Raw genomic sequence first — 17,136 nt, forward strand, 5'->3', positions numbered from 1 at the left:
CCATTCTGTGATGAGTTTTTCGAAGTCGTTTAGGTTTTTGTGTTTTGTATTCATTATCTTCGTTGTTTTATTGTCAAATTTTACTATGTTTTAATCCATTTTTGTGCCAGTTTTTGTTGAGCTGAAAGATAGTGTATGTACATTGGTCGGGGTTGGTGTATGTGAAGTTTCTGCCATTGAATCTGTTATTAAGTCTGTATGGATATAGGGATTTGTACATTATTATAAACATGTCCTCCATGTTTTCTCTTTTGGTGGTATTTTCTATTATGGCTAGGATTGCAATAGTTATATTGGTGAATTTCTGCTTTTGAAAGTGTTTGTATTCAATTTCATTGATGTATTTGTCTGCGGTGTTGGCATTGTTGCCTTTTGTGGGGTTTTCTCCATATTTCTTTATTTGTGATTGGTGTAGGTTTATTCTTATGTGTAGTTCTATGCTGGTTTGTCCTATGTATTGTATTCCGCATGCTTTACAAGTAATTAAGTAGATGATATTTTTTGTGGCAGAAAGTTGGTGTGCTATCGTCGTTTTGTTGGTGTATGCTATGCATTTGCGGACATGTTTTGCAAAGTTTACTGTTACATTTTTTTAAAAATTTTAGTTTATTCTGGTGTCGAAGGATTTCTCCGTAGATTTCTTTGTATAGGAGGTTGTGGTGTTTGGATCCACTAGGTTTTGTGTTAGTCACTTGTGGTGTTGCGGCATTGAATGCTATATGACCGTTTTCAGGAAATATCGGGTCCTGTGTGGTCATGTCTCTTCCCGGGGTGCAATTTATGCCGTGATACCCGTACATCATGTTATTTTTATCTGTACGGTTGTTCATGTTTATTCCAATCTTACGTTATTAAGTTAATTGAAAATGTAGGTCCCGGTTCCTTGTGGTTACACCGTAATACCTTATTTTTAAGTTTTGTCAATTTTGTCTTATTACTAACTTTAGTAGTATCCCTAACTATGGCTGTAGTCCCAGTAGCTGTTTAGCAATGTTGGATACTATCAGGTTAAGTTAACCCAACATTGCTAAACAGCTATTGGGACTACAGCCATAGTTAGGGATACTACTAAAGTTAGTAATAAGACAAAATCGACAAAACTTAAAAATAAGGTGTAACCACAAGGAACCGGGGCCTACATTTTCAATTAACTTAATAACGTTGTAAGATTGGAATAAACATGAACAACCATACAGATAAAAATAACATGCTGTACGGGTATCACTGCATAAATTGCACCCCGGGAATAGACATGACCACACAGGACCCAATATTTTCTGAAAACCGTTATATAGCATTCAATGCCGCCACACCACAAGTGAATAACATAAAACCTTGCGGATCCAAACACCACAACCTCCCATACAAAGAAATCCTTCGACACCAGAATAAACTAAAATTTAAAAAATGTAACAGTAAACGTTGCAAAACATGTCCGCAAATGCATAGCGTACACCAACAAAGCGACGATAGCACACCAACTTTCTGCCACAAAAAATATCATCTACTTAATTACTTGTAAAGCATGCGGAATACAATACATAGGACAAACCAGCATAGAACTACACATAAGAATAAACCTACACCAATCACAAATAAAGAAATATGGAGAAAACCCCACAAAAGGCAACAATGCCAACACCGCAGACAAATACATCAATGAAATTGAATACAAACACTTTCAAAAGCAGAAATTCACCAATATAACTATTGCAATCCTAGCCATAATAGAAAATACCACCAAAAGAGAAAACATGGAGGACATGTTTATAATAATGTACAAATCCCTATATCCATACAGACTTAATAACAGATTCAATGGCAGAAACTTCACATACACCAACCCCGACCAATGTACATACACTATATTTCAGCTCAACAAAAACTGGCACAAAAATGGATTAAAAAATAGTAAAATTAGACAAGAAAACAACGAAGATAATGAATACAAAACACAAAACCTAAACGACTTCGAAAAACTCATCACAGAATGGGATATGGACCCCATCAATGTTAAAAACATCCACAACACCCTATTTACACTTAAAATCAGTAAACTTAAAAGCACTAAACAAAATTCACCAAAAACTCAATATTCAGAACATACACCTCAACCATACCCTAGAAGATGTATTCAAATTCAGAATCAGCACTGATTACACAGATAGAACGAAAAAAGAATACTGCACAATCAAATTCCTGAACCGGACATTCGACCATGTTAACATCTGTGGCATTATGGATAACACCAAGAAGTTCCTACCTATCAAAAACATTAGCATAAAAGTCAGAAATAGTTTCACAAAACCGATAGGCATAACCATTTGTAACTACAAAAACACCATTAGCAATATGAACAACACAGAACAACCTTGCCACTGCCAAGATAAGAAATATAAAAAATACAGATCCACATCATCACAAGCGACCTTAGCATTATAGAGGATCACACGCTAAAAGAGATCATGGAAAAAGGAACCAAATTCAGACGCAATAGCCCAACCAATTTAATAAGCACACGAAAATCTATATACAAGGATCTACTACAATTCGCATTCAAAACTGCATACAAATTTAACACACCTATAGGGGGCATTCCAAATATGGATAAACAATACCACAGAAAAAATTATGAATAGATTCCAAGAAGTCTTAACACTACAAATTTACGTTAAACAATATAATTTAAAAAACATTAACCACAAGAAAAAAGAACTACAAAGCAAATTCGTTATAACAAACACAGACAAGGCCAACAACAACTTTAGTATAATTTGCAAAAAGTTTTACATAGACACAATTAAAGAAGAAATGAACCACAGTGAAACATACAAACAAACTCCACACCAAACAGCATCAGCAAGAAAATCATAGCATTACACAAACAACTCAAGCTGAAAATAGATATTACAAAATACCCATTCATTCACTGGATCCCCAAATTTCACAAAATACCCACCGGAAAAAAGGTTCATCACATCAGGTAAGAGCAGTTACATAAAACCTTCCAGCAACCTATTGGAAGACAAACAAAGTTATAATTAGCGAAATAACTAACACCAAAATCATCACCAACAACAAAAAATATCTAGATTACATCCAAAACAAAAGCAATAATATCGGAAGCGTCTACACCTACGACTTCAAAAACCTCTTCACTAGCATTTCATATGACAATCTAATTAAAGTCCTCTTGTACTACTTTCAAAACCACCAAAAAAATTTGAAATGCAATAAACAATACTGGCGCGATCTAATCAATCTCAACGTCAAAAATAACTACGTAATGATGGGAAACAGCGTCTACTTACAGACTAGAGGGATAGCCATGGGATCATGCTGCTCCTGCGCCATAGCCAACCTATACTTACACCACTTTGAAAATAACATCCAAGAAGAAATCAACATATATAGATATATCGATGACGTCCTAGCCATCAACTACGACAACTTCGAAACACTAGCCCAGGAAATCTACCCCCACAGACCTTAGCATTGAGTGTACCAACCCAAACAGCAACCAGCAAGCATTTTACCTCGACAGCCAGATCACTATCAACAAAGACAATATTGACACTAAACATTATGACAAAAGAGACTACTTCAACTTCCCAGCCATAAAGCTCATCCACTGGGATAGCAACATTGCTAAGCACATACAAGGAAACGCAATTAGGAACCAAACAACAAGATTAATAAACATATGCAATAATACAGAAAATACAATGGAAGCAATTAAAAAACTACTAAAAACCCTCACCAAAAACAATATACCCAACAATTACAGGAAACACCACATTAAAGCGGCCATACATATGAACAGCAAAAATCATCCGAATATCTGCCCATATAAAATTATTGAAAACAGCTATAAACCATCAGTAGTCTAAATTCAAAATGCAGGAATTAAAAAACTGCAATTGGATCTCACCATAATGTCCATAACCTCAAAAGACATCAATCATACTGCATAATTGAACAGATGTGGGAGAATTTAATGGAGCTATGCTCTGGAGAAAGAACATGGGTTCCACCACTTCAAGCCTCCAATAATCAAAGTGGTGGTATTGCACCGGTTGATGATAGTCATCTACCACCTACTTAACATTGTGTGGTAACACTGAAGGGAGGAATTCCTCTGCGAGGTTTGATCGCCACACCTTAACTCCTGTCTATGTTGTTTCGTACCTGGGTGGTCACCTACAGCGTGCTAGGTGCCGTATTACCGCACTTATACAGGGGGTTATACCCAGGGTTACTAACAATCCTCTGCATGTAAGCTTGCTGCTTGGGAGTCTAAAAGCTGATGGAACTGATATTCAGATGACGCTCAAGTCAAGTGGACTGAATTTCACTCAGGTCCAGTTGTTCTGTGACAGCCAAATTCTCTGCTTGCACTTTCACAGTGACAGGACTGTTAGTTGTTGTTATTTGGTTTTTAGGAGCATTAACAACTAAGGCCATGTTGCTCTGGGGATATGCAGTGGTCATTTCCTGACCTTTTCGCATCCTCCATATTTGGTGGTCACGGGCTCGAACCCTGGTCTAATCAAGAAGCATGTGCTGCGCACTGCTGCTCCTGCCCACCTGGCTACAGAGACACCAGGACTGTTAGTAACGATGTGTATAACCCCCATGTGCAAATCCTGAAATACAACAGCTAGTATACTTGCGGTGACTACCTAGGTGCAAACCAATGTAAGTAGGTGTTGAGGTGTGGCACCCACACCACACAGAGGAATGCCATCCTTCTGTGTTAACAGGCAGTACTAGGTGGTAGATGACTCTCATCAACAGTGCAATACCACGACTTTGCTGATTGGAGGCTAGAAGTGGTGGAACCCACATTCAGTCTCCAGAGAAAGCTGTGGTAATCTCCCCCCCTCATCTCTCCCATTATGCAGTATGATGATTGATGTCTTCTGAGGTTATGATGGGCATCATGGTGAAATCCAATCTTCCTTACATTTTGAGGGTACAGCTCTAAAACAGTGTTCACAGGCCAGCCACTGGAAAGTCCACTGGATTGAACCTATTGGTAACTCTCTTGAAGGCTTCTGGATCAGCTAATGTGTAATCTCTCTGACTCTACTCTAACAAATGGTGGCTGGAGGGAATCCAAGTAGTGTGGATGCGGGTTTGTCGAAGCTACTATGTCAAGGAGCTGGGTATATTCTTGCTATGTGTATGCCATATCCAGAAATTTCATTACTTTATAGAGTAGGTGCTCACTACCTTTTCTTGCTACTGAATACATTGTGAATTTTCAAACTAATAGAACAAACTTGTCCGTGAAAATATCTAAACCTCCGAAACACTTCAGAAATATACATGGTCTCATTCCAATCTCAATGATTTCCATTTCCACTTACAGTTTGCCAAACCCGACATACTCTTTCTGACAGAGTCCCAATTATTGGTTGATTCAAACACTGCTCATCTTGGTTGTACTAATTATTTGCTGTATGATTCCTTTCGCTTAAAAGGTGGTACTTGTACATATGTCCATTCTGATATTCCCTGTGAGAGACTTGGTAATTTGGAATCTCCTCTTTTCAATATTCTCGGGCTTAAAATCTCTGTACCACTCTCTGTCAGATTCATCCGTTGCCTCTATTGTTTTCCAAACTCCACTAATCACTTGTAACTCTTTCACTTCCTCTCTTTGAAACTTGACTTTCTCCAGTCCAACTATTTTTTTCCATTTTCTAGTCACATGGACCCAGCTGATCCAGATGCTGAGGCTTTTGCAATTACTAATAATCTCACGCAGATTGTTCATTTACTTACAAGAATACCAGACAATTCTAACCACACATCCAACACGCTTGATCTTTTTCTCACAAACAATTCTTTTAAGTACATGGTTGAGGTAAGTGGTCCTCTAGGCATCTTAGATCACAACTTGTTGGTGGTCTTTTCTCCAATGGAGCAAAGTGGACAGTCTCAACCTCGTATTGTTTGGCATTACAAAAACAAAATGAGATGATTTGTAACATTTCTTTTCTTCTTTTACTTGGCTGGATTACTATTTTAAATCTTCTGATGTCAATATTTGCTGAGATTGTAACAGTAAAATTATTGTAGGAATGGAATCCTTTTTTCCCACTCCACCTTAAAATCTCATCTTTTATCCAAATTTTGGTTTTCCAATAAATGTCCTGCATTTCTTCTTTAACAAGTTACTCCATTATTTTTCTTGGAATAGAAGTTTTGCTAATAGGTCCGTAATCCTCCCTTTGTGAATTGAGGATGCAATTCACAAAGCAGAATCAAAGGGGACTCTGTTTAGAGTTTTTTAAACTTCTTGCATCCCCTTCCCTAAATCCCTCCTGGGTAACACAGTTGCTATAATCACTCTCCTCCCCACACCAAGTAGAAAAGACCTGGGTTCAGATCCCTTCAATGATGAGAGAAATTTTTGTGAGTCTCCTTCACAACATGAGTGAGTTAGTCAGTCTCGGGTGAGGGCAGCATCCTCCCCCCCCCCCGGAGAACTTGATCTTTTCACCAGAAAAACAGCAGTTTGACCACAGAACACTTGCAGTTCACAGATGCCATTATATATGGCACAATATGGCCTAAGTTGCTGATGTGTCTACAACCTAATACGTATGCTGTATTAAACATTTTGATTATTTCATTATAGTGTTTTTATCATATATTTACATGTTTATATATGAATGATGGGGGTTGAATGTACTCACTCCACCATAAGTGGTTGCCATTTTTTATTAATTTTTTTATTTATTTATTTTTTCGGTTTTTTTTTTCAGAATTTATTGGAAAGGCCATTAGCATGGCATCGACCATCACTCTTAAAGCTGCCACAGAATTACAATCAGATCTTCCAGTACTACCATAGGAGGGCATGTACAGAATGCCACAGTGTGCCCAAAGACCCTTCCTTATGTCTAGTATGTGGAACAATGGTTTGTTTGAGGGATAATTGTTGCCGAAGGACATCTCGCTATGAAGCTGTTATTGTAAGTAGTATCAGTAATAATATGTTTTGATATATGACATGCTTTGCAAAAGTTGCAATAATGTATTTAAAGGCAAAGATTATAACTTAATTTTGAATTGTGGTGCTTGATATAATGAACTCGGTAATTCTCTCAATGAATTCTGTCTAAAATTATTTTTAATAATATTTCCAAGTACAGGGTTGGGCAGAAACAACTACCCATTTTAAAAATGAAATGAATACTGCACAAATTGGAAAAGACATTTATCATTATTACAATTTAATAATATACATCAAAGCATTTATATTGCACTTTTCATTGTTTGAAAATGATATCCATTAAATGTCCAACACCATCACACTGTCCTCTACTTGTATTCTTACATTATCCATTACTGTGTAATGTTTATGGTGGTATTTCAGTTTACCTTAGTGCTTGAGGTACTGAACTCAACAATTCTGTCTAGAATTATTTTTCATAATATTGCCAAGCAGAGTTCGGCAAAAACAGCTACCCATTTTAAAAATGAAATGACAACTGCAAATTAGTAAAGACATTTATTGTTATTACAGTTTAATAATATAGATCAAAGCATTTATGTTACACCTCTCAGTGTTTAAAATGATCCCTTAAATGGCCACCACCATTATAAACACAGTCCTCCACTCGTATTCGTATATTTTCCATTACGCTGTATAATGTTTATGGTGGTATTCTTTCAGTTTCATTACAGAGGTTTTCTTTCAGTTTCTCAAGTGTCTGTGAATGGTTGACATAGACTGGATTTTAAGAAACAACTTAAAAAAATAAATCACAAACAGCTAAGTCTGGTGATGTGGTGGCCAATTTCATTTTACCAAAATGACACAGTGATTTGGAAAATTTCCTTTAAGGTGTTCATTGACAGTCTTGCGATATGTACTGTAGCACAATCCTGTTGAAACCAGGCATTTCATAAGTTGACTCCTTTTTGATGAAGATCCTCTTTTACAAATTCTTGCAGCATATAGATCTGAACCATTACCATTTTCATAAAAGCATGGACTGACAATGCCAAAAGCAGACATCCCACATCAAACAGTCACTTTTTTGGCTGTGAAGTGGTTGTACATGATGGTTATGTGGATTTTCAGCTGCCCAGTATCTAAAATTTTGTTTATTTACCCACCAATTCAAACGAAGCTGTGATCATCATTTACTTGATGGATTGAGCACGCTGAATTCTGGTGGGATCCTTCCACTTCTTCAGATTACGAACCTAAGGGGACATAAATTCAAATTACGAAAAGACAGATGTAGAATAGATGTGCAGAAATTTGCCTTTAGCCAGCGGGTGGTTAATTGCTGAAACAAACTTCCATCTGTCGTTGTGGAAGTTGATAGGTTAATTAAATTTAAGGAGGAACTGGACAGGCATTTGGAGGGAATGGTGTGATTTTTTTTTTTTTTTTTCTTTTGGCTGATGCTGCATAAGCTCATACACTTGCTTTCTTGCATCACATGCCACTACTACTACTACTTCTGTAAGAATAGATTGAAGAAATTCAAACATGCATCCAAATAGTGAACATGTAATTGTTAAACTATTTGCCTTTTATAATAGTTATAGTATTTGCCATATAGTACAAAGAAACCACAGGCTTTTGCTGCACTAGCAAAAAAAAAAAAAAAAAAATCCCAAGTAGATAAATTGCCAATCATATGCTTCCCTCCTCACACAGGTAACTATCCAGTTGACCTTTTATTCACACTATCAACCTCAACTGTGTAATTTTAATTTATGACCCCTAGTTCTGGAATTATAACAGTGAGAATTCCACCTTCATTCATTTTACTAATCCCTCTCAGACCCTTATAAACCTCAATCAGGTCACCTCATAATATTTCCAAGTACAGTGTTGGGCAGTGCCTGATTACCAAGCTCTGTATCCCACATAATCAGAGTCTTTCCTCGTATGGTCATCCTTCTGCTGATCTCACCATTCGAGTTGCCCATCTTTGGACCCTTTCAAGAAGCTCAATGTCTTTTTTTTTTCAAATGACATACTTGAACACAGTATTCCAATTGTGGTCTTACAATTGCATTATACAGTGAGATTATGACTGCCCTATCTCAATAGGATAATGCTCGTTAAAAATAAGGATGAAACTTTAAATTGATATGCAATATATGGTGGTGCCTCTGTAACCAGGTGGGCAGGAGCAGCAGTGCGTAGCACACGCTTCTTGATTAGACCGGGGTTCGAGCCCGTGACTACCAAATACGTAGGATGCGGAAAGGTCAGGGAATGACCACCACATATCCCCGGAGCAGTATGGCCTCAGTTGCTAATTCTCCTAAAAACCAAATAACAACAAAACAATATATGGCATGCACTTCATTCAGATGTGTTCAATTCTCCTGATTTACGACTAACAAATGTATGAGGACTGCATTATAACAATACTCTGATTCCTTCAGTGTTTTCTGGAGTATGTGCCATACACGTCCAACCTGAGGTTTCACATCTGTCACAGACACCATTGTTCTAAATTTTACCATTTCTTTTGTAATATCTAAATTCACAATGAATTCAGTTTTAGTTTAGACACCAAAGTTCACAATGAATTCACTTTGGTGTCTAAATTCACAATGAGTTCAGTTTCATCTTGACTCATTATTGGCCTTAGTTGCTACTGTGCCAAAGAACAGCACACAACCAATCAGTTTCATCTTTAGATACAAGAAGTCATGGAGTAGCAAAGTGTGGAGAGTAGTGGTTTTGGAGGACAGAGAGAGAGAGACCCCATACATTTAGACATTTGCTTCTTGGGTTATATAAGCACCAATTGAACAATTGTACTTATGATAATGCATTTTCTCTAAAATATTTTTCACAACTCAGCATGTTTCCCATATTCTCATATAGAGGAGAATTCTGTTGAAATTTGGCATGAAAAATACATTATCAGTATCAGTAACACATTGTTACATGACCATTCTAATAGCTATAAAGTAGTGCTCATCTTACTCCCTTCATCTTACTTGATGAAGGGAGCATATTATGTTATGATATCATCATCATCAGCCATTTTCAATCCACTGCAGGATGAAGGCCTCTCCAGCAACTTTCCAGTTCCTTCTGTTTTGAGCACTGGCCATCCATTTACTACCCACAAACTCGTGAATTTTTGTTTTTGTTTCACTAATGTCACATTGTTGTGGTTGGATTTTGTTTCCATTTATAGGGATATTTCATGCAATTTGCCATCAAGGAGGTGCCACTAAATTTTGGTTAATTGGCATTTTTATAAATTTATATTAATTGGCATTCCTTCAGCAACATTTATCTCAATATCCCCACTTTTGTTGGTGTAATTATATGCTGCTTTATTTTTTCCTGCTTATTTGGCTTGCCATACCAACTAGATATATTCCTACTTTATGTAAATTAGTTGTGTGTTGAGCATGAATGATTTCTTTTTTTTTTTATTTTCGAGCCTGACTTTCCAAAATAAATGTTTATTTTATTTTTTTTTTTATTTAGCACTCTGTTTCTTGTGGAGCAGGTACTGCCATGTTTCTAGCAGTTAATTCCTCAACAATAATTGTAATTAGAGGGAAAAGAGCTTGTCTATGGGGTTCTGTGTACCTGGATAGTTTTGGTGAAGAAGATCGTGATTTAAAGTAAGTACATGAGCATATTTTCATTGTATTCATTTGGACTTGGAATTAATGTTATGGGCATTTGCTATTCATTAAAAATTGATTGCTTAAGAAGAACAAAATTTTGAAATTAAGTATTCCTCAAATAATTATCAAGAGGGTACTCCTTCAACTCATGCAAGCTTGACTAAACATATTCACCTAACATGAGCTTTTCTTTTTATACCTTAATTCAAATAATGGAATCATTGTTATTTTAATTGAATATCATGTTACCTAGGTAGGCAGGAGCAGCAGTGCGTAGCACACGCTTCTTGATTAGACCGGTATTCGAGCCCGTGACCACTAAATACGGAGAATGCGGAAAGGTCAGGGAATGACCACCGCATATCCCCGGAGAAATATGGCCTTAGTTGCTAATGCTCCTGAAAAACCAAATAACATCATATTACCTAGTGCAAACACTTAATATGACATTGGTGATAGTTTGCAGTCACAAGTAGGAATATTTTTATATTGAATAGATTTCTGCATGATCCTTAAAGAGAAATTCTGAAATGGAGTTTTATATCTTCAAACTTAAAATTCACTTTAAGTGTATTTATACAGGGTGTTTCAAAAATGATGGTCAATAATTTAAAGGTGAAAAGTACAAACTAAAATAAGCAAAAAAAAAGTCCCAGTGAACATCAGGCCACAAATGAACCGTTTTTGAAATAATGCGCATTTTCTGTTAAGATCCGCCACTGACTATGGGAGCACTGGTTTAGCAAAAAGCTGTGAATCCTTTGCTAAGGGTGGTTTTATTAAACATAAGATAATACAATTTTAATTTTTGGTTTCAACACCACAGGATTTTACAGATATTACAAAAGGTGTTCAAAATGCTGTCCTCGCATCCGTACGCAGCTTTGTAGTCTTCTCTGCATTGAGTTGCGAATCCTCTCGGGCGTTCCTGGGTCATTTCTGATTTGCTGAAAGGTTCCTTCAATCCGACGCTGCAATTCCTCAACTGTGTTAATGTAAGAAGTGTACACCAAGCTTTTTACATGACCCCAGATATAAAAATCCATAGGATTTAAGTCTGGTGATCTGGGAGGCCACATTACAGGCCCACCTCTACCTATCCACCTTTGACCATACCTTCTAGTTAGATACCGAGTCACAACTCGAGCAAAATGTGCCGGTGCACCATCATGCATAAACCACATGTCCTGGTTTATGCATGATGGTTGCCGAAGTGGAACATTATCATCATCAAGGAGGTCTGGAAGAGCATTCTACAGGAACTGAAGGTACACTCCTGTTAGCCTGTTTGGCAGAAAGTGTGGTCCAATTAGACGGTCTCCTAGTAGTCCTGCCCAGACATTCAACAAGAAATGTTGCTGATGTTGTGACTCATGAATTGCATTAGGATTTTCGTTGGACCAAACGTGACAGTTATGAAAATTAAAAATACCATCATGAGTAAACCCAGCTTCTTCAGTGAACAAAATGTTGTTTAAAAATTGGAGGTTGAGGACATTGCTGTTGCATCCACTGGCAGAAGTTCACTCTGGGAGGGTAGTCTGTATTGCTGAGACCTTGTACCCGCTGGATATGGTAGGGGTACAGTAATTGGTGATGCAAAATTTGCCACACACTGCTATGACTCGGTACATGCCTTTGCAGAGCAACCCCCTCCTTGTCGGAATTCCTAGATTTTGTTCTATTCTTTCAAACACCCTTTCCTCAACATCAGGTGATATGCTTCTGGGCCTACCTGCTCATACTCTATGTGTGAAGCACCCAATGTTCTCTAAGGTGTTGATGTTCCCTGATGAATGTGCGCCTGTTGAGTTGCCTTCGGCGGGGAAATGCTTCTTGGTACAAACATGCAGCCTCGAGTGCACTGAGGCTTTACCATACATGAGGTGCATGTCCGCATACTCTTCGTTGCTGTAACCTCTTTCCATGTTGACTATCCTTTGACAAGTACTAGTATGCCTGCTACGTCTCAGAGCATTGAGAGAGAGAAAAGGGAGAGAATGAGCATAACCTAACCTAAACAAACAAGTCATTGGTGGATCCCGACTCTGTACAGTTCACATTGTCAGTGGTAGATCCCAACTAGAAATGTGCAATATCTCAAAAACGATTCACTTAAGGACCCATGCTTACTAGGCTTTATTTTTTGCATATTGTAGTCTGTACAGTTCACCTTTAAAGTATTGACCATCACTTTTGAAACACCCTGTATATTGTTCAGTTGCCAAAATAAATGAGTTAGTCATATACTGTATATGTATACTATTGCAACATAGCCGAGTGGGTAAAGTACCTGCCCGGCAACCCAAAGGTCGCGGGTTCGATTCTCGCCTCGGGCTTGGATCAAAGTACTGCAAAAACCGTGGGAGGTGCAATATGGCTACAGAAGCCGATGCGCCAACAACTATCAAATTAAAAAAAAAAAAAAAAAAAAAATGCAACATAAACTAAAGAAATTAAAAACAACATAATTTAAAAAGTGTTGGCTATAACAGCATATTTTAACTGAGGATTGGCAGAATCCTCCCTCCCACCAAAGTATCAGAATTCCTGCACTCAGTTCATGGATATTTTATAGCATGCAAAATTTTATTAACAATTTTCCTCTTCAAAGTTTAAATTTTTAACAGTATTGATAGGCTTGGGAGTCCACAAAAGGTTAAAACCATTGATCCGAGGCATTGTTTCTCCACAGTTATTTACAGACCCCTGACAGTTTACAAGAAAAATTTGGTTATGTTGTTATTTTACTTATTTATTTTTTTGCTATAAACTCAACCTTTCAGAAAGTATCCACGTTCAGAAATGAATACAACAAACAAGGAAACACACACACACACACACAGTTGAGAATAAAACTATTAAATGCATAAAATAGTAAATCCTCATTAATTTTTTTAAATTCAAGGGGCCAAAATACATTCATTTTAATTTAAGCAGGTTTGAGGTATCTATACAAGATGATGTAAAAGAGAAATTTTTATTCAGATACTCTTATTAACGGTACCCAAATTTAAAAAATTATCTCATTTAAAATATTAAGAATCTTTTAGTTTCATTGTGATAGATGTTTGTGAATAGACTGTTAATGTGTTAATTTAGTCAATATGAGAAAAATCACATAACATATTTCTGAATTTCATTTTTTCTGCCATTACGGTAATCATTATAAATTGGATTATACAAGGTGTGACAATAAATTTTCGAGAATAATTTTGTTTCCGTCAAGGTGGCCACACTGTAAACCATTATGTCCTACCACTGTGTACTTTGAACCCCCTCTACCTGCATGCAAAGGGTAAATGTCATCAGTCGTTTCAGTCATTGTACAGGTTGTTGGTTTGTGTAAAGATGCGTTTCAATTTCTTGTTATGTGAAAAACGGAACTCAATTTATAGCAAAGAGTTGTGATAAAATTTTTGGTGAAAAGTGGCGAATCGTCAACGGATATTTATGAAAAGTTGACCAGAGTTTATGGAAATGATACCATGTAGAAACCATGCAAAACAATTTTCAATTGAGCAAAACAGTTTCGAGAAGGACGTGAAGCTGTCGAAGATGCTGAGCATTCAGGGTGTCCTTCCACGACTCGACATGATGAAAACATTGTTTGTGTGCGTGATCTTGTTCGAAATGATAGGCGGTTAACCATAAGAATGATTGCCGAAAAACTAAACATTAATCGGGAAAATGTTAGATTAATTTTGACTGAAAATTGTTTGATGAGGAAAGTGTGCAAAGCTGGTACCGAAAACCTCTCATGAGCAGAAGGAAATTCAGTTGCGACATTCTCAGATGTTCGAAAGCATTGAAGATTTTCCAGATTTGCTTTCTTTCGTGATTACAGGGGATCTCGTGATTAAAAGAGAAGACTACTTATTCTCAGTGGGTGCCCACTGAGAATAAGTAACAATAATCTTCTCTTTTAGTGAAGTGTTACTTATTCGAGGTAGTGCAAAACATGGCAACTCGTTGTGAAGGAGGAGCACAATATGAGATACAGATAAAATGATGCCCTTTTACACTACAAACATAGTTTTTTCGTTTAAGAGTGATCTGTGGTGTATTCATACCAATATTATATGGATTATTTATACTCTTAACATATGATGCCTTGTTGCATTTAGTTTAACTTATACATTATCAAGTACACAATAATATATTTCTCAAACCGGTCCATTGTAAATTTGTGGCATTTATTGTCCAAGATTATTTTATATGCAGAGAATACTCCTACAGAAGTGAACAGACTATTTAAAAATGTGAGCTTGTGAACCTTCTACTTGAAATGTAAGTTCATTTCCTTTCCCATTTATAAATTCATCTATTTTCCTTAAAGTATAAAATCCTGATTTCTTTTCTAAAACATTATTGTATTTTCTTCTTATTTCTTCTCCTATGCCTCCAGTTACCGTTGAAATTTGCAATTCAGCTTTTTCCATCTCTCCAATTGCACTGCTCATACATTTAAAGTTCAGTTAGGTAACCAGCTGAAATGGGTCTGGATGAACAATAAATGTTTTCTAGCCAAAGATTTGGAATACATTGTCCATAGCCAATAGCTGCTGAATGCATATATATCCAAGAAATCAATAAATTCTTTTATAAAATCAAAATTTTTAACATTAAACAACACTTGTAGTCATGTTCCCTGTTTTGTGAAAACAGGATCAGGTGGGAAGAGGAAGAGTTGGTAGCATATTTCTGCAAGTTATTAATCTCAAAGGCACTTTTGACAAAATCTTTTTTATACTAGAAATAAGTTTGTTAATTTCACCAAAATTCTCCCGATTGCTTCTGCCAACCTATATAAACTATGGGCTAAATGTCTGTCATTTCGTCAGCGCACATTCAAATGTAGTTTTCTCTAATACTATGATGAATTTCACGAATAATGTCGTCATAAATAACATTGAGGTAATTCTTTCTCAAGGTAGATTTATCTTGAATATTTTGATTTATACAATATTTTTCAAAAATTGCTCGATGACTCAACTGTTTAACTTATTGAAAGGGATATTACTGCTCACCAGGATGAGACACAAATCCTTTGAAAAATCAGTTTTCTCTTCTGAAGTACATGACTTGGTTAAAAGTGACTGATCTAGAAATTTTTCCTTGCTTTTCCTTTGCTTGGCCATAATGTGTTTTGTGGCCATAATAATTTGGTTGATCTCGAATTTTTTCTTGCATGGAATGTTCTTTCTGCAAACAACACAAATGCAAATAATGCCATCCATATTAAATCTTTTCTATGATTAGCAATCCGATTCCATACAAAGTTTTGTAACAGACTTTTTTGGCATTTTTAACGAAAATGTTTCATCTGATGATGATAGCATGAGAACGAATAGCACAATAGCATTAAAACATTTCCCATGCCGATTTGAGAATTTTTCCCATGCTCAGTGAAATAGTATTCTATTCTAATTTAATTGCAATACACTGACTTGTTATGTAGTTCCAAAATCAAAATTTGAAAAAATTATCTGATTAAGTTAAGGAATATGCAGTATTGCTTGTAATAATTGTGTTATATGCATACGTAATTGCATATAATCCGAAGTCTGCTAATCGTACAGCTCAAGCCATACAAGTTGTAATTTAAAATAAGTTCTATGTTGTTTATTATATATAATTGTACATGCCTGCTAAAGAGAGAGAGAGAGAGAGAGTATCCATATTTTGGGATATTATTTACACTGAATTATGACCACACCTATGAAAACTGAATGCGACCCGTTAACCCCGTGAGGTACGAGAGCGCGCATTAGCCAACCTACATAGCATAGATAAAGTGTCAGTGGTTCAATAGGTAGTAAAATTCTGAGCGTGGTGAGTAAAAGGAAGGATTTATCGGACTTTGATAAAGGACAGATTGTGGATGCTCAACGAGCTAGTGCCTCGATTTTCCAAATGATTGAACTGGTGGAGTGTTCAAGAGCCGCTGTAGTTAAAGTGTACCAGGACTGGCATCAAAATGGTAAAACAATGACCCAACAGCAAAACTGCAAAGGTCAGCGAAAGGTTGATGTTAGAGGTGAGTGCCAGGTCTGACGACTCGTACAAGTGAACAGGCACAGCACTGTTCAAGAGTTGACTACCCAATACAACATGGGTCAGCCCGAAACAATATCTGGCATGACCACGCGTTGCACGTATGGGCTATACCAGCAGACGACCCCTACAGCATCCTCTCCTAACCAGGGTTCATCGGCATAAAAGACTCAGGTGCAAAGAGCATGCAAGTTGGATGTTAGAAGACTGGAAGAAGGTGTGCTGGTCGGATTAGTCATGTTATTTACTCCACACTGTGGATGATTGTATATGGATTTGGCGTCAACAAGATGAGGCTCTTGATTCATCATGCATGGTATCAAAAGTGCAGGCCGGTGGAGGCAGTTGTATGGTGTGGGGCACGTTTCACTGGCAGGAACGTCGACCCCTGGTGCATGTGAACAACGTATCAGTGGTCTCCACTGTCACAGCTGCTTG

General features: G+C 36.9%; 1 protein-coding gene across 2 annotated transcripts in view; it reads left to right on the plus strand.

Annotated features, from left to right (window-relative positions):
• The window catches only part of Ubr3 (Ubr3 ubiquitin ligase), a 452,715-nt gene that overhangs the window by 421,354 nt on the left and 14,225 nt on the right, over positions 1-17,136 (plus strand). For both annotated transcript variants that reach the window (XM_090383419.1, XM_090383420.1), the window contains exons 34-35: positions 6,777-6,986; positions 10,496-10,635. In XM_090383419.1, the coding sequence (XP_090239545.1) occupies positions 6,777-6,986; positions 10,496-10,635 (350 nt within the window). The remainder of the gene's footprint in view (positions 1-6,776; positions 6,987-10,495; positions 10,636-17,136) is intronic.

The sequence above is a fragment of the Mastigoproctus giganteus genome, chromosome 10 (assembly GCF_048544385.1).
Source record: "Mastigoproctus giganteus isolate SK-2022 chromosome 10, ASM4854438v1, whole genome shotgun sequence".
Classification (NCBI taxonomy): domain Eukaryota; kingdom Metazoa; phylum Arthropoda; class Arachnida; order Uropygi; family Thelyphonidae; genus Mastigoproctus; species Mastigoproctus giganteus.